The sequence below is a fragment of the Schistocerca americana genome, chromosome 11 (assembly GCF_021461395.2).
Source record: "Schistocerca americana isolate TAMUIC-IGC-003095 chromosome 11, iqSchAmer2.1, whole genome shotgun sequence".
Taxonomy (NCBI): Eukaryota; Metazoa; Arthropoda; class Insecta; order Orthoptera; family Acrididae; genus Schistocerca; species Schistocerca americana.
In genome coordinates, this window is record NC_060129.1 from 99,822,886 (window position 1) to 99,842,109 (window position 19,224).

General features: G+C 43.6%; 1 protein-coding gene across 1 annotated transcript in view; it reads right to left on the minus strand.

The window, feature by feature from the left end:
* The window catches only part of LOC124553306, a 50,793-nt gene that overhangs the window by 25,630 nt on the left and 5,939 nt on the right, over window positions 1–19,224 (minus strand). The window contains exon 2 of the mRNA XM_047127185.1: window positions 1,083–1,234. Within this exon, the coding sequence (XP_046983141.1) occupies window positions 1,083–1,234 (152 nt within the window). The remainder of the gene's footprint in view (window positions 1–1,082; window positions 1,235–19,224) is intronic.

Here is a 19,224-nt window from a genome sequence, read left to right on the forward strand (position 1 = left end):
TAATTTTATACGGTCGATTTACGCAATTCCTATGGATGCCGATTGTTACTATGGCATAAATTATAGCATACCGTAGAATACTTACAGATTAGTACTGAACCAACATTAACGAACTTTGACTTGTCTGAAAATAATGCGCTTTGAATTATGACTGTTATCAATGTGGATGAGAAAGACTAATAACCTAATCTTCTTCAACTTCTGCTCATGGTCTTCCTATAAAACCACATCGTTTGCTTATTCTATGATTTTCGTGTCTCCTGCTGTTGACTCTTGGCGACGTATCCTTATGGTATTTTCGATGAAAGAATCCATATCTGTCCGGCTCCGGTAGCTGAGTGGTCAGCGTGACAGAATGTCAATCCTAAGGTCCTGGGTTCGATTCCCGGCTGGGTCGGAGATTGTCTCCGCTCAGGGAGTGGGTGTTGTATTGTCCTAATCATTATCATTTCATCCCCATCGACGCGCAAGTCGCCGAAGTGGCGTCAAACCGAAAGACTTGCACCAGGCGACCGGTCTACCCGACGGGAGGCCCTAGCCACACGACATCTCATTTTTTTTCAGTGCGTAAAACTGTATTTATCTACTACCTTATTAAACACTGCTATTTGCTGGCTATGTCATCTCCAACCCCTACCTTCCTGCTTCCATTAGGAGTAAAATTCCGAAGAAGCGAAGATGCTGGTGAAATAAAATGCCAGACAATAGATTCTAGACCAGTCTCTACTAAATATGAAGCTAACAAGCTTATGCTTTTAAACCAGGATCTGGTGCAAAATTTCCTAGATCTGAAGCAGCGAATAAATACCGAAAAAGGAAGATATAGACGATTTTCGTCGCTGTCCTCAACCATTCCGAGCTTAGCCTGCCTGTGTCATAGCCCCACAAAGCTCACAGAAGTAGAGGTCGGTTCAGAATTCTGGCAGAGGGTTATCTTTAGAACTGGAGAACCAAAGACTGTTTGAGTGTGAACCTGATAAATTGGGAAGCAGACTACGAGAACTGACCGGGCTGTATGTGTCACTTTGTCACCTATCGTACATATAACACAGTTTATAAGAGGAGGAAAAAACTCCACTTACCATACGTTCGAATGCGAGGGGAACCAACAGCTGCGAGGAGTGCGTCGCACCGAGTGAGAGCAGCTGCGCCACGTCTCGCCAGTAGTTGGAGAGGCGTTCCCGGAAAACAGCCGCCTGGACCTGCAGTTCTGCACAAGACGGTGGACGACACACTAGTGAACAAGCCAGTGGATTAGATTTCTGCAGACGCACAACTTTCACCTTCTGCCCTCACAGAGTGTATGCAAGTAGCGTTTACATTTTGAAACTAGATCAATATACAAAATCAGTAATCGTAAGAGTTACAGCATGGACACCTAGGCCAGATGTTACAGAGTTCCAGGGCAGCAGGAGCACCATCACCTAACGTACACTACTGGCCATTAAAATTGCTACACGAAGAAGAAATGCTGATGATAAACGGGTATTCATTGGACAAATATATTATACTAGAACTGACATGTGATTACATGTTCACACAATTTCGATGTATGGATCCTGAGAAATCTGTACCAAGAACAACCACCTCTGGCCATAATAACGTCCTTGATACGCCTGGGCATTGAGTCAAACAGAGTTCGGATGGCGTGTACGGGTACAGCTACCCATGCAGCTTCAACACTATACCACAGTTCGTCAAGAGTAGTGACTGGCGTATTGTGACAAGCCGGTTCTTCGGCCACCACTGACCAGACGTTTTCAATTGGTGAGAGATCTGGAGAATGTGCTGGCCAGGGCAGCAGTCGAACATTTTCTGTATCCAGAAAGGTCCGTGCAGGACTTGCATCATGCGGTCGTGCATTATCCTGCTGAAATGTAGGGTTTCGCAGGGATCGACTGAAGGGTAGAGCCGCGGGTTGTAACACATATGAAATGTAATGTCCACTGTACAAAGTGCCGTCAATGCGAACAAGAGGTGACCGAGACGAGTAACCAGTGGCACCCCATACCATCACGCCAGGTGATACGCCAGGATGGCGATGACGAACACACGCTTCCAACGTGCGTTCACCGCGATGTCGTCTAACACGGATACGACCATCATGATGATGTAAACACAACCTGGATTCATCCGAAAAAATGACGTTTTGCCGTTCGGGCACCCAGGTTCGCCGTCGAATACACCAACGCAGGCGCTCCTGTCTGTGATGCAGCGTCAAGGATAACCGCAGCCACGGTCTCCGAGCTGATAGTCCATGCTGCTGCTAACGTCGTCGAACTGATCGTGCAGATGGTTGTTGTCTTGAAAACGTCCCCATCTGTTGACTCATGGATCGAGACGTGGCTGCACGGTCCGTTACAGCCATGCAGATAAGATGCCTGTCATCTCGACTGCTAGTGATACGAGGCCGTTGGGATCCAGCACGGCGTTCCGTATTACCCTCCTGAACCCACCGATTCCATATTCTGCTAACAGTCATTTGATCTGGACCAACGCGAGCAGCAATGTCGCGATACGATAAACCGCTAACGCGATAGGCTACAACCCCACCTTTATCAAAGTCGGAAACGTGATGGTACGCATTTCTCCTACTTACACGAGGCATCACAACAACGTTTCACCAGGCAACGCCGGTCAACTGCTGTTTGTTTATGAGAAATCAGTTGGAAAGTTTCCTCATGTCAGCACGTTGTCGGTGTCGCCACCGGCGCCAACCTTCTGTGAGTGCTCTGAAAAGCTAATCATTTGCATATCACGGCATCTTCTTCCTGTCGGTTAAATTTCGCGTCTGTAACACTTCATGTTCGTGGTGTAGCAATTTTAATGGCCAGTGGTGTACATTCAGTGGTAAAGATTCTTGATACATTGCCTAAGGGTAGAAGTACCAACCTACTCGAAGAAATGGAAATATACAACTACTTCAAAAATCACCCACATGACTTGCTCAGCAATGAGATAGATTTAAGAAATAAAAGCTATTGAGATAATTTCCAGTCAGTTTTATGTGTTTATAACAGTAGGTAACCTAAATGTGGATGTGTGTTTAGCCTATTTGACGTTGACTTACTCACAAGCATAGGAAGTAAAGATTTGTACAGAACCATATTTACGCTGGTTTTACAATATGAGTAGTCCTTATGACTTTTCGTATGAGTTGAATGATTTGTATGAAAACAAGGAAGAATCATGTCCTCTCATACATGTTTTATATTTATGATGCCTTTATTTTAACATAAGCAATATAGTTTAGTAATTCAGCAAAAACTGTATGAGGTTTTTTGCAAGTGCAGTTGAGAAAGCCCTTCTCCCCCTAAACATTCTAAGGACCATGGAGATCTATGACTACAATTGTACTGGCATGGTACCTTACATATTAATAGTACATTTTACAGTTAGATGGTGGTACACGTAATGTTCTGTATTTTGTGGGAGGTATCCCATCACACACTTTTATCTCACTGTATTGTACTTCTTTTTTTTATTTGTCTGTGGATCAGTTCATGTACAAAACTTGTTGTGAATCTGATTTATGCCTTTGTGGTGTTAATCTGCTACAATGACTACACATACAAATGTGATTGTTACTGCCATGTTATTATGAGCATCCAAGTTACTGTAAGTCTTTGTGGGTACATACCATATGTGCTATTACACCCTATCATAATAAACAATTTTTTTATCTTATTCCCTTATGTCATCTGACTGTATTATAATACAGAATTCCAAACTCTGTTAACGAATGTAAACATGATATTGAAATACTCTGATATAAACGTTTACTGTGGGATGTACAATCACTAATGAGAGCAAAGAAAAAACTACCTGTGAATATATTCCTCCACCAACTGCCTCAGTTGCCTTGTAAACAGTGTACATGAACAGTGATTTGATGAGATTCATCTTAATGATGTTAACGTCGGTAACAATAAATCTACCTGATGCCATTTCTGTGATCCTTATGCTCATTTAATGCTGATGTACTCTCAGAGTTAAAATACTCAACGTACAGACACAACGATGAGGCATATACACGTCAGAAGGTTCTTAAATTTTGACATCTACTGAGACACAATGTAACATGTATTGTTCCTAGCATTTCTTGATGTAACTGCAGTATGGATGGCATGATAGTGCCATTCTATACACGCCCTATGTCCCTTATTTTCAGCTTTTGCTGTAAAGCACTATATAATGGGCACAAGATCAAAATTGCAGTTGTGGAAATAAATAATTTTTACAGTTAATTTCAGCTATGTTGTCTTTTAAAAAAATCATACTGCACTACTTTTATGCCTGTGTGATGATTTCGAATTTAGTTTATTGTCAGTACAGAAGAGATATACCTACAGATGGAAAATGATGTGAGTACACGATCGTAACTATGTGTGTTTAAAGCTACTGGAGTTATTCAGGTGCACATCACAAAATAAAATGTCCAAAGAACACGCACTTTGAGTTTATGGGCATCCTTAATACTTTGTAAAAGATCGAATCTTCGCCATGAGGGACTTGATAGCATCGTACCGACACAGTGCACTGACATTTCGCAGCAGAGCAACAACTGCAGGACATGTAGCGACGGGTTGGAGTCGAGTGGTGAGAAGTTGGGGTCGAGACAACAGAGTGGTGAGAAGTTCACCAACCATCACAGACAGACTGATGGAATTTGGGTTGAGATCTGTGGTTAGCACTGACACCATACCACAGGCAGTATAGTGCAGAGCCAGAGTCAGCTGGGACACTGAGTGGCGTTCTGTGGTGTTCGGCGGCGGGTGTCGCTTTTGTCAGGTAGACGCTGCTTTGTCCTCAGTTGTCGGAGATCGCGGCAAACACCGGTCGTCGACGTGCCTGCCACTCCAGCCCATAAAAACAAACATAGCTTAGGAAGACTTGCGACCAAATCATGTGGAATTTCGAAATTTGTTGAGAGATTTGAAGCGAAGCTATTATCGCAGTTGGTTTGTAGACTGTATGGTTCTGGAGATATACAATCAGAATCTCAAGTAAAAGCCACTCTCACTATTTTGAATGTTGTAAAGACAGATAAATGTGAGGGCAATCGCACAATTACCTTAAGAGTTCTCACACTCAAATTGCTGACGAGAGTATATATATAAGAAGAAAAAGAAAATTAAGGAAGTGCTGGATGACGATCAATTTGGTTTTAGGAAAGGTAAAGGCATCAGAGAAGGGACTCTGTGTTGGCGATTGATGATTAAAATCTAGACACTGTCGTAGGATTTGTAAATATATAGAAATCGTACGATAATATAAAATGGTGCAAGATATCCGAAACTCTCCGGAAAATGGATGCAGCCTAGAGGGAAAGAAGGGTTATTGTTGTTGTGGTCTTCAGTCATGTGACTGCTTTGATGCAGCTCTCTGTGCTACTCTATCCTGTGCACGCTTCTTCATCTCTGAGTAACTTCTGCAACCTCGATCCTTCTGAATCTGCTTAGTGTATTCATCTCTTGGTCTCCGCTCTCTGTGCTACTCTATCCTGTGCACGCTTCTTCATCTCTGAGTAACTTCTGCAACCTCCATCCTTCTGAATCTGCTTAGTGTATTCATCTCTTGGTCTCCCTCTACGATTTCTACCCTCCACGGTGCCCTCCAGTACTAAATTGGTGATCCCTCGATGCCTCAGAACATGTCCTACCAACCGATCCCTTCTTCTAGTCAAGTTGTGCCACAAACTCCTCCCCAGTTCTATTCAATACGTCCTCATTAGTTATGTGATCTACCCATCTAATCTTCAGCATTCTTCTGTAGCACCACATTTCGAAAGCCTCTATTCTCTTCTTGTCCAAACTATTTATCGTCCACATTTCACTTCCATACATGGCTACACTCCATACAAATACTTACAGACGACTTCCTGACATTTAAATCTGTACTCGATGTTAACAAATTTTTCTTCTTCCGAAACGCTTTCCTTGCCATTGCCAGTCTACATTTTATATCCTCTCTACTTCGACCATCACCAGTTATTTTGCTCCCCAAATAGCAAAATTCCTTTACTACTTTCTCATTTCCTAATCTAATTCCCTCAGCATCACCCGAATTAACTCGACTACATTCCACTATCCTCGTTTTGCTTTTGTTGATGTTCATCTTATATCCTCCTTTCAAGACACTGTCCATTCCGTTCAACTGCTCTTCCAAGTCCTTTGCTGTCTCTGACAGAATTACAATGTCATCGACGAACCTCAAAGTTTTTATTTCTTCTCCATGGATTTTAGTACCTACTCCGAATCTTTCTTTTGTTTCCTTTACTGCTTGCTCTGTATACATATTGAATAACACGGAGAGAGGCTACAACCCTGTCTCACTCCCTTCCCAACCACTGCTTCCCTTTCGTGCCCCTCGACTCTTATAACTGCCACCTGGTTTCTGTACAAATTCTAAATAGCCTTTCGCTCCATGTATTTTACCCCTGCCAACTTTAGAATTTGAAAGAGAGTATTCCAGTCAACATTGTCAAAAGCTTTCTCTAAGTTTACAGATACTAGAAACGTAGGTTTGCCTTTCCTTAATCTTACTTCTAAGATAAGTCGTAAGGCCGGTATTGCCTCACGTGTTCCAATATTTCTACGGAATCCAAACTGATCATCCCTGAGGTCGGCTTCTATCAGTTTTTCCATTCGTCTGAAGGATAACGTGCATTATTTACATCAAACAAGGGAATAAAATAGGAAGACCAAGAACAAACAGCTCAAATTAGAAAATGTGAAATAGGTACATGTAATAATTCCTTCGATTCATTCTGTACATCGAAGAAGCAATGACGGAATTAAAAGAGGGGTCCAGAAGTGTAATTCAAATTCATGTTGAAAGTTTACCAGTGATAAGAATAGCTGATGACATTGCTGCTCTCAGTGACATTGCTGCTCTCAGTGGAAATAAGAGGTAATTGTAGGACCTGTTGAAGAGGCTAAAAGCTTTAATGAGCACACTCTATGAACTGAGACTAAACCAGAGAAAGACTAAATTAATGAAGTGTAGCAGAAATGATATTAATGTTAAACTTAGCTTTGAAATTGTAGACGAAGGTCTAGACGAACTGAAAGAATTATGCTACCTTGAGAACAAAGTAACTCATAACATACAAATTAAGGAGGGCATAAAAAGCAGACAAGAACATTCAGAGAGGACGTTCCTGGGTAAAAGAAGTCAACTAATACAAAATGTCGGTCTTATTTTGAGGACGAGTAACTGAGGAAGTATGGAGCGCAGGATTGTATGAAAGTTAATCAAGGACAGTAGGTAAAGCGGAACAGAAGAAAATCGAAGCGTTTGAAGTGTGGTGCTACAGAAGAATGTTGAAAATTAGATTGATGAGGCAAGAAACGATGAGATTCTCAGCAGAACCGTGAAGGATGGAACATACAGAGCACGTTCGTAGGAAGATGGGACAGCATTTTGTTCTTATCGTTCTCTCTTGGTTCTTGTATGTATCATATATTACCTGTCTTTCACTGAACAGTACTCTTACTTTTCACAGTATTTCGAACATCTTGCTCAATTTTACGTCACTGGATGCGTTTTCTAGGTCTACAGGTCTTATGAATGTGTCCATTTGATTTTAAAGTTTTGCTTCCCTCATCAATTACGTCAGACGCGCTGCTCTCTTGTGCTATTAGGCTTCTGACAGCCAAAATGATCGTCATCTATCGTATCGTCTATTTCCTTTTCCATTCCTCTGCATATATCATTCCTGTTGACAATTTCCGTAGATGAGGTTCTATGCTAATTGTGCGATGGGCCTCGCAAGTATCTGCTCATGCCTTCAGCATTGTGTCTAACGGTATATCGCCATTCTCGTATATTCTAAACGCCAACTTGAATAATTCTTGGTTGACACTTCCACCATTGATTTCGGAAGCTGCGAAGGTATGTTAGCTATCGATTCTACGTTCGAATGCTGTGTTAAGCTATGATTCTTATATGAGATCTCCAGTGTCTTCCATTGCCACTGTCATTTCTTCTTCACATTCTTTTTTTCTGTTTCCCAAGGTTTCTTTTCCGTTAGCGCCTTATATCTGTGTTTGTTTGTCCAACTTCTGTGATGCCCTTTTCATGGATGTCTATCCCTATTGGAGTGCCTATGTGGTATTCGTAAGAGTTGTATCTAGAGCCTAAGAGATATTAAGATGCATTTCATGATTGCTCTGCAGGTCAGTGCCCACCTCTTTCCGCATTTATTCTTCCAGAATTAAATTGACATCTCAGCTTATGTCTGCCCCTGGGTATGCCTCACAGTCGAATTTCTGTCTGACCTGTACGTAACCTAAAGCTGGAACTTTCCTGTTCCTCGATCCTTTTCTAAGGATACCTCCTGAGGGGAAGCAAGAGTTTTCAATAGCCGGTGACTGTTGCGAGTTAAAACAAAGAGCGACTGAGAGAGAGAAAGGGATTCCCCTCTCTTCCAGTCAGCTCTAAGGCCAAACCTGGTGTGCAGTCACAACTGTTTGTACTGTAGCTATAACGTTATGAAATTGCAGGACGTAATATTTTGGTATTTTTGTTATTATGTAATTTGTTAATAGAAAGGGCGTACAAATATGTAAAAGTAATGCATCCACAGTTGCAACAGCTGCTGCAAAAATCGATATTTTACACTGTTTTACATCTATGTCAGTTTAGAGATGCCGAGCTACAATTTTTGTTGTATGTGTATTCTGATATAAAGCATAACATATGGAATTTCTGTGATCAACGATAAAAACTTCTACAGTTGCAAAACATTACAACTGTAGTTGGTTTTATCACAAGGTGATGAATATCAACAGTTGTGCATGTCCCATCAAGGGAAACGTGTGTTCATATCTGTCTCCATTGTTATTGTTGTTGTTATTAGCAGTAGTAGTATAATTATCATTACTGCATGTTGCTCGTGTACTACACATGTTGTAATACTGACTCACTGAGATGTCAGGTTATATGTAAGAGAGTGCACGAATGTCTTAACCCTTAACTACTCTAGTGAAATGCTCATACACTAATACTCTAGTGGGGTCTCGGAGTACCCCAATAAGAAAAACGGAACTGTACTTTAAGGAAATTTTATTTTAAATTGCACTTTTATCACTGAATATTATAAAGATTTTTACATATTTTAGATATGATTACAAACCATTCTGGCACACTGAAAATCTGTGGTTGGGGCAAACATGTTTTGAGCATTTTTCACACACTATTTTTGTTTTCTTGTCCACATTTCTTGCGCACATGTAGCATCTTGCTTTCCTCAAGGGTTCTAGCTCTGAAGATGTTGAGGTAAGAGGAGTACCACCAAGTTTAACAACAACGTCTCTCAGTTCACGAGAAAGGGGTCGGACATCTCGGCGTTGTATATGGGGCTTTACTAAATCCATTCCAAGCTTCTGTAACAATTCTCTTCTTTTTAAATCATTTGTTTCATCAGGTTGTTTGGTGCACTGAAGCAAGACAGCAGCATTGACTCCTACTATGTTTGGAATGGCATAAAATACAGACATTGGCCATCTGCGTGTTCGACGTAATAGCGAATAGTTGGCGCACATTTGGTCCAGTGCGTCCACTCCTCCATTTGTCGCATTGTAATCAATGATCATTTCAGATTTTTTCTGTTAAGTACTAATTTTCTGATCGCAATGCATAGATGAAAGCAACACAACAGCTCGACCTTTCCAAGGAACATAAGAACAAATTGTCTTTCCTTCGTTATGCCCAAATAATGCAGATTCTACTGAGCGCTTTCTGTTTGGTTTGAATTCTTCTGGGATCTGCGGTTTATTTTGCTTTAGAGTGCCTAAGACAGTCAACTTTTTGGCTTCTAGTTGATCACAGAGATCAAGTGACATGAACCAATTGTCTACTGTCACATGTCTATTGCTTCCCTCAATTGGTGTTATTAATTCCAAAACATCCTGCGTTGGGATTGATAATGTACTTTTATTTGTCCCTTTTCCTGTGTAAACAAATGCATTGCTTAAATAGAATGTTCGTGAGTCACAAAGGCACATAATTTTGAGGCCGTATTTGGCTGGCTTCTTGGGCATATACATGTGAAATTTGCACCTACGACGAAAGGGTACTAACATTTCATCGATTGTCACGTACGCTCCTGGAGTATAATACTTTTGACATTTGTCTATAAACAGTTCCCACACATCTCTAATAGCTGCAAGTCTGTCATCAGCCATCCTAGCGTCTCTTCTAGCACAATCTAATCGGAAACAAGACAAAATGAATAAAAATCTCTGAACGCTCATAGTGGCTCGAAACACATCACGACCATTTCCATCATTAGCAAAACGTCCAACAACATTTTCGTGATTGGATTTCATCACTCCAGATAAATAAACCAGACCCAGAAATGCTCTCAGTTCTATCATATCTAGCGGCTTTATCAACGCTGGCTTAGGAGCTCTGTATTTTTTGTTTGACATGTTTGACATGTCATGTATCTTGACTTTTGTATTGGTGAGTATTAGTTGCTATGAATCTTCACTAATGAACAGTTCCCAAGCAGATAGGATGTCAGTTGAATCAATCGTTTTTCCTTCACGTTTACCACCTGGAAGATGACTAACTATATTGTGAGCACAAGTACGAGTTGTAGGAGGAGATTCTTTTGACCACAAGTAACACTGCTTTTTTCCAAAAAAATATTTGTCAGCTGAAGGTCTAATACACGCCTCTTCATCTTATTCTGGGGTTGGGATCGTGTAGTGGATCCCTGTACCCTCTGGAGCGCATGTGTATCAGCGGGCCACTCGCAGCACAGATGGCCTAAAAATCCAAAAAAATTAGGAAGAAAATGACAGCAACTTTCTGAATTGTCGCTTTTAGCAGATCAACTATGAACGGGAGTTTTAAAACTTTACGCGAAGTTTTGTGTACGTGCATTCTGGATCGCATCAGACCTCATAGTGATCTTTTAATTCAGGACCTCTGTCCCAGATTCATGCTGAGTATCCTGTGGACGCTCCCAAGACAACAGCCGTGTTCAGAGGGCTGCGTGGACACGCTCCTGGCTTGACGACCACTCAGGATCCCGACACGCCCACCAAACCATCCGATCACAGCCTCATAGGATATGTCTGGCACGAGCGTGTGGACAGCGGCGGTCTCAACGTCGCTGCGGTCTGGCGGCTCTACGGGACCTGTTGAGTGACGTCAGCTGAACACGACACAACTGGAGAGACTCGTGGACTCTCTTTGTCGGCCAACAGCCCCATATCGAGGCTAGAGGCGGTGTGGTGTAATGCTGTGTTAGTATGATCTCTGCTTATCTGACATCGACCGAAAGGTGTCCTCAACGTTCATGTTTGCTATTTGTGACCTTCCAAGTAAACATAACCAACTTGACCCTCTGTTTTAAGGAGGAAAGCGTACACTTCCAAGATCTCGACCCTAACAACTGAACCCCGACCCCTCTTAAAAAATGGCCATACTTCTGATAATATTCATTTTAGACTCCTTGAATGCACTGCTTTTAAACTTTTTGCACGTGCATGTTGCCTGTCACTGGCTCCGCCCCAATGCAACTGCCTAATGCACGAGTGCAGAGTACCATACAGTGGAGTGACATCCGGAGCCGTTATACTCGCTTGATATTCAAAGAGTAGGAGGAGGTGTGTGGAACTGGTCACGTCTGCCCCATGTGTTTCGAAACTTCGTTCTACAAGTGGAACACACGTTATTTAACATGAAAACAGGTAAGCAATATGAGCAGATAGTATGTCAATGCCATGCAGATATATGGACAACGCATTTTAAAAATCTTCTAGTACTGACACTCTGTAGCAGCTATACCAGGTGATCAAAAACACAGTATAAATTTGAAAACTTAATAAACCACTGAATAATGTATGTAGGGAGGTAAAAATTGACACACATGCTTGGAATGACATGGAGTTTTACGAGAACCAAAAAAAAAGTATGCTAGACGCGTGAAAGATCTCTTGCCCGCGCCGTTTGGTGATGATAGTGTTCACAGCCGCCACTTTCATCATGCTTGGCCTCCCAGGTCCCCAGACCTCAGTCCGTGCGATTATTGGTTATGGGGTTACCTGAAGTCGCAAGTGTATCGTGATCGACCGACATCTCTAGGGATGCTGATAGACAACATCCGACGCCAATGCCTCACCATAACTCCGCACATGCTTTACAGTGCTGTTCACAACATTATTCCTCAGCTACAGCTATTGTTGAGGAATGATGGTGGACATATTGAGCATTTCCTGTAAATAACATCATCTTTACCTTGTCTTACTTTGTTATGCTAATTATTGTTATTCTGATTAGATGAAGCGCCATCTGTCGGACATTCTTTGAACGGTTGTATTTTTTTTATTCTAATAAAACCCCATGTCATTCGAAGCATCTGTGTCAATTTGTACCTCTCTATCTACATTACTCCGTGATTTATTCGGTTTTCAAATTTATACTGACTTTTTGATCACCCAGTATATGAAACACACACACACACATTCATATACACATCTCTGTTATGGACAAAGTGGTATTTGACAATATTACATCTTCAAAGCAAGATTCTTAATCAGTGACTTCATGATTTTACATCTCTTTCCCATTGTACCAATGAAGTTGTTTGACGAAAGAGAATGTGGTGAAAGGGTAGCATGATTCTCATCCTTTCATTAACAAGTATGTAACGTCAGCCAACTATTCCTCTCTCCGTTTACCAGGTCTTCTCTATGATTGCTCCAACTAAATCTCAAGGTACAAATAATAGCAGAAAGAAACACTCGTACCGTTTCGTTTGACTCGTGTAAGAGTTAGTCGAAAAGCCACATGTTAACTATGCCAACCAGTCACAACTGTCTCTAGCTTTGATGTTTAAACATTGAAATTTGACCGTCACTATATACTGCTGCTGGAGGTGACACACTATCGCTTGCTGGTTTACCGAGTTAATAAACAGGAACCTGTTACTCACTGTACCGTACAGTAGTTCACGCTCCGACATTGGGCTGCCGTAGCGGACCAGAGCGTGAGACAATCAAGTGGTACACGGGCGTTAAAAAGCTATGTGTTCAGAAGGTCATAACTGCGTACTGTCGTTCTCATGGCCCAAATGTCCGCACGATATCGACAGATAGGGCTGATATCTTGCAAGTGTCAATAAATAACTGTTTCTTTAGTCCAGCGTGGTTATTATTTTATCGTAATGTTTTTATTTCTATGTACTTTAATTAGGACCCAGTTTTCAGCTGTGGCGCAACTCCGTCATCGTGTGTTGAGTAACTTAGACGAGATTTTTTTATAGAATTGCTTAATGAGCCAGTCGCGCTTTATTTAACAATAACGTAATTCCAAATAAAATACTCACAAAATTTGTACCAGTTCCTCCCCTTAAAATTAGGTCGATAGTAGTCCTCACATCTCACTCTGCCGACCATGGCCCTCGTGATGCTCGAAACAGCATGCAGTGACTGGGACACGACATGATGCCTTATACCAACCGTTTGCAGCGTTATCATGTTCCATTCCATTTTCTTCAACCTTTCAAAATAAAACCGAGTTAGCTGATGTAACATATGATGTTCTGAAACTTGACTGTATTTTGTAGAACACAAAAGTTAATACTAAACTCAACTTGCCCTTTCTCCAGCTTTTATGTTTCTCATTGATAGAGGTCGCCAGCCCATTAGAGAAGACTCAAGGTGTCACACGGGTACTCTGGCGTAAATTATGACCGGTATGCGAGTCTGGTGACATATTCTGGTGAACTGATCGTCTCTCATGAAATATGAGAATTTACATACAAGTATGCATCCAAAACTATGACAGGACAAGACCACTTTTAAAAACATGGATTTGGCGCTCCCCCACATCATGTCCCTCCATCTGTTCCTAGGCACCGTAGTCACAGGCAGCACTTCCAGTACAAGCCCAAGTTTTCGCCGGCTGCTGCGACCGAGCGGTTGTAGGGGCTTCAGTCTGGAACCGCGCGACCGCCACGGTCGCAGGTTCGAATACTGCCTCGGGCACAGATGTGTGTGATGTCCTTAGGTTAGTTAGTTAGGTTTAAGTAGTTGTACGGTCTAGGGGACTGATGACCTCAGATGTTAAATCCCATAGTGCTCAGAGCCGTTTGAATTTGAACCCACGTTTCCAATATGTAGCCATGTCTCCCTTGTGCCATTTGGATGAGGCTGAATCTTGAGTTTTCGTGACAGGGAAGGCCATACTGCAACAGTAGTCAGTTGGTCGACTCTGGAACACGCTATTTAGGACTGAATGCTTATTGGACTCTGTCTTAAGAATTACCATCTTGACATCTTTGATTGTGAGATTATGTAAGACGTCGTGGTCTCCTGACCTTCATTGCTTACATAATCCGCCCTCACAATCATATTCCGCACATCAAGACGCCTCATTCGAACCGAAACTGGATAACATAAAGTCAATGTTGTATGAATTCATGTAAACGACATGCAAATAACTAATAAATCGCAAGTGATCACTGTGCTTGAAATACTCGAGGCTGGCGTACACACACACACATTCCAGACACAATGGTGACAGGAGGTTTTAGTTCGGGAGAGGCAGACCACTCACCGGGACGCCAGTCCCTTCAGAAGACGAGCCAGCCTATCTACGTAGAACGGTAACCGCCCATAGAGTAGACAGCGTTTGTCCGAGTGAAAGGCAGAACGACCCCGTGTTTGGCTTAAAAGCAAATTCCGCTACATTGTGTGGGAGCGCCCAGCCTATGCATTCTTTACAAACATAGCATGCAGTTTAAGAGGTTTTCACAGGGAGACAGCGAACGCCAAACGCCGATGCTACAGATTTCGGGATTGGTCGCCTTAAACGAAACGTCATCCTCCCGTTTAAGAAGAGCAGTGCTGATTGGCAGACGATATTTCTGACGCCTTGAGCTGAAGGAGTAATGGAAGAGACCGAAAGATATACCCCTTCACGTCTGGCGTGGAGAGGGGCCGTTCCATTATCGCTCTTAGAGCGAGAACACGTAACGAGAGCGTGCGCGCTCGTACGTGTACTCAAAGAGCGAGGAACAAGTCTCGCCTCAGTACTTCACTGGGAGATCACCTCTGTCGAGCGCTACTCCATATTGAGTCCTTGCGATTAAGCGTTGTTCACTGTGTTGGCCGCCACACTTATTGTGTGGTGTGAACGGACTGAGTAATAGTTAAACGCCTGCGAGCGAATTTTGCACGACATCGTGGTGGACTGGTTATCAGGCCAGTGTACCACGCCAATAGACTAGGGGCGAATAGGAGTCCTTGACTTCATCAAGGTGTAGAGAGAGTCTAATTGGCGAAGGTCAATCCAGATAGAGCGAGAGTTATCTTATTTGTCAGCAGCGAGAGGCGCAGACAGCAGTCATCGCAGCTTACGGTATTGTGCGCTACAGCTCTTGCGAGCCCCATATTTCCTCCACAACAGTATACTTCACTGCATTTCACACGCGACAGCCTCGACCATACCTAGCAACATTCTAATGGATATTTACTCAAGTTGAGTAGGTGTGGCTCTCAGCCATTCCGCCAAATCAATACAATCTTAAACTTTGTATAGAAATCTCATTAGCGAATCCTATCCTTAAGAGGTAACTTCACATTCCGAAAAGAACCCGGAAATAAATTCAACTTATTTTGTTCATAACTAAAGGTCCCATTGTGATTTCTCAGAATTTTAGCAAAATATATAATAATTTTCGTTAGTTTCATGTTCTTCTTACACTAACTACCACTACTGCAGCACCCAAGTATTCCACTAGTTACGTAAGAAATTTTGTGAAATTTTGTGTCATTTCCTTACAGCGGACGACTCCAAAACATATTTATTGCTGAAAGTTGTCCAGGCATTTCTCTTGAGAACGTTAGGAGCGTCTGTCGGACTTCTTTAGTAGTGTGGGGGTGGAAATTGCATCTTGCAGGAACTACAGAGTATAGGGTACATCTCAGATTAATCCGTTGTGCAGAATGACAGAATAGCACCCACACGCTCACAATTAGCACGGACAAAACTGGACAGAACAGGCAGCCACTGATTGGGAGGTGTTGTAGCAATGCCATTAATAGTCAACATGGGCCCTTTGTGAGGCTTATAATATTTATGTATAATCATTACGTGTTATTTATGATTGTGTATAATGTTTATGTGTTATTTATGGTTATTCAAAGCAGAGATCCGGCAGAATAATACGAAAAAACTTATTACAGGTTAAGTGAACATTTTAGAGACTTTGACACGTTAAGCTATAATAATCGGAAGCGGCAGCAGTCGAACAAAGAGGCCGATGACCAGTGGAGTTTGCGCAGCAGCAGTCAGCGCTTTGACAGATCAACGATGGGAAATGCTTCCAAGGAGGCCGATGACCAGTGGAGTTTGCGCAGCAGCAGTCAGCGCTTTGACAGATCAACGATGGGAAATGCTTCCAAGGAGGGCGATGACCAGTGGCGTTTGCGCAGCACCAGTCAGCACTTTGACAGATCAACGATGGGAAATGCTTCCAAGGAGGGCGATGACCAGCGCTGTTTGCACATGAGCAGTCAATGCTCCAGGAACTGCCAGCATACTGAACTGACACACGTGACGTATCTGGCGTCCTCAGGGCAATGGCCGACCACGCCAGCATAGAGGCAAAACAACGATAGGCCGCTCATGTGCCGACATTGGTCACATGTCTGCCCAACATGGGAAGCATAAATTAACGACCGAAGGGTCAGTTGTCACCCTAGAAATTTCGCGACATTGGCGAAGACACCGAAGAAGTACCTCTGACAAACAGGCGTGATGGGGTCCTTCGAGGGGAGAAACAAGAGGCATATAAACGTTGCCTGGACGGATGGACTGGTGGTTAGTCAGCGGACAGACTTCGCTGCAACGTCGGAACCACTACGTTTCTCGATAGAACGAGATGTTAGCACCACGCCAATGGTTCAATGCAGAAGATGCCAACCTAAATTTTACTAGAAAGAGGTTCGTGCGGTACTTACGCAGGTGTCTGGTGAGGATGAAGGGACTGCGGCTTCACCAAATGTGAACCTAGAGGTTGAAGAACTCAGCCAAAAGACGCCCAAACTAGGGGGTTTCTGGTTCCTGTATTGCATACACCTACGTATTTCTATGAAATGACTGATTCCAAATGAGACTCAGTGGTATGGTAGTTGTAGGACAACTATTATCTGCTTCTACAGTCCTGGAAATGGAAAAAAGAACACATTGACACCGGTGTGTCAGACCCACTATACTTGCTCCGGACACTGTGAGAGGGCTGTACAAGCAATGATCACACGCACGGCACAGCGGACACACCAGGAACCGCGGTGTTGGCCGTCGAATGGCGCTAGCTGCGCAGCATTTGTGCACCGCCGCCGTCAGTGTCAGCCAGTTTGCCGTGGCATACGGAGCTCCATCGCAGTCTTTAACACTGGTAGCATGCCGCGACAGCGTGGACGTGAACCGTATGTGCAGTTGACGGACTTTGAGCGAGGGCGTACAGTGGGCATGCGGGAGGCCGGGTTGACGTACCGCCGAATTGCTCAACACGTGGGGCGTGAGGTCTCCACAGTACATCGATGTTGTCGCCAGTGGTCGGCGGAAGGTGCACGTGCCCGTCGACCTGGGACCGGACCGCAGCGACCCACGGATGCACGCCAAGACCGTAGGATCCTACGCAGTGCCGTAGGGGACCGCACCACCACTTCCCAGCAAATTAGGGACACTGTTGCTCCTGGGGTATCGGCGAGGACCATTCGCAACCGTCTCCATGAAGCTGGGCTACGGTCCCGCACACCGTTAGGCCGTCTTCCGCTCACGCCCCAACATCGTGCAGCCCGCCTCCAGTGGTGTCGCGACAGGCGTGAATGGAGGGACGAATGGAGACGTGTCGTCTTCAGCGATGAGAGTCGCTTCTGCCTTGGTGCCAATGATGGTCGTATGCGTGTTTGGCGCCGTGCAGGTGAGCGCCACAATCAGGACTGCATATGACCGAGGCACACAGGGCCAACACCCAGCATCATGGTGTGGGGAGCGATCTCCTACACTGGCCGTACACCACTGGTGATCGTCGAGGGGACACTGAATAGTGCACGGTACATCCAAACCGTCATCGAACCCATCGTTCTACCATTCCTAGACCGGCAAGGGAACTTGCTGTTTCAACAGGACAATGCACGTCCGCGTGTATCCCGTGCCACCCAACGTGCTCTAGAAGGTGTAAGTCAACTACCCTGGCCAGCAAGATCTCCGGATCTGTCCCCCATTGAGCATGTTTGGGACTGGATGAAGCGTCGTCTCACGCGGTCTGCACGTCCAGCACGAACGCTGGTCCAACTGAGGCGCCAGGTGGAAATGGCATGGCAAGCCGTTCCACAGGACTACATCCAGCATCTCTACGATCGTCTCCATGGGAGAATAGCAGCCTGTATTGCTGCGAAAGGTGGATATACACTGTACTAGTGCCGACATTGTGCATGCTCTGTTGCCTGTGTCTATGTGCCTGTGGTTCTGTCAGTGCGATCATGTGATGTATCTGACCCCAGGAATGTGTCAATAAAGTTTCCCCTTCCTGGGACAATGAATTCACGGTGTTCTTATTTCAATTTCCAGGAGTGTATTTGAACTACACAATTTTACATTTGCAAACAATTAAAGGAAGTTGCCAATCTGTACGGCAGTTTCACTCGCGAGTGGCTGCGCCAATGTATAAAGTCAGCCAACCCCAGATAACTCTGTATTGTACAATCCTCTGCAGAATAAATAAAAAAATTGCATTATTATTATAAAATTCAGAGTCGTATGTACACTACTGGCCATTAAAATTGCTACACCAAGAAGAATTGCATTGGACAGTATATTATACTAAATCTGACATGTGATTACATTTTCACGCAATTTGGGTGCATAGATCCTGAGAAATCAGTACCCAGAACAACAACCTCTGGCCGTAATAACGGCCTTGATACGCCTGGGCATTGAGTCAATAAGAGCTTGGTTGGCGTGTACAGGTACAGCTGCCAATGCAGCTTCGACACGATACCACAGTTCATCAAGGGTAGTGACTGGCGTATTGTGACGAGCCAGTTGCTCGGCCACCATTGATCACACGTTTTCAATTGGTGAGAAATCTGGAGAATGTGCTCGCCACGGCAGCAGCCAAACATTTTGTGTATCCAAAAAGGCCCATACAGGACCTGCAACATGCGGTCGTGCATTATCCTGCTGAAATATAGG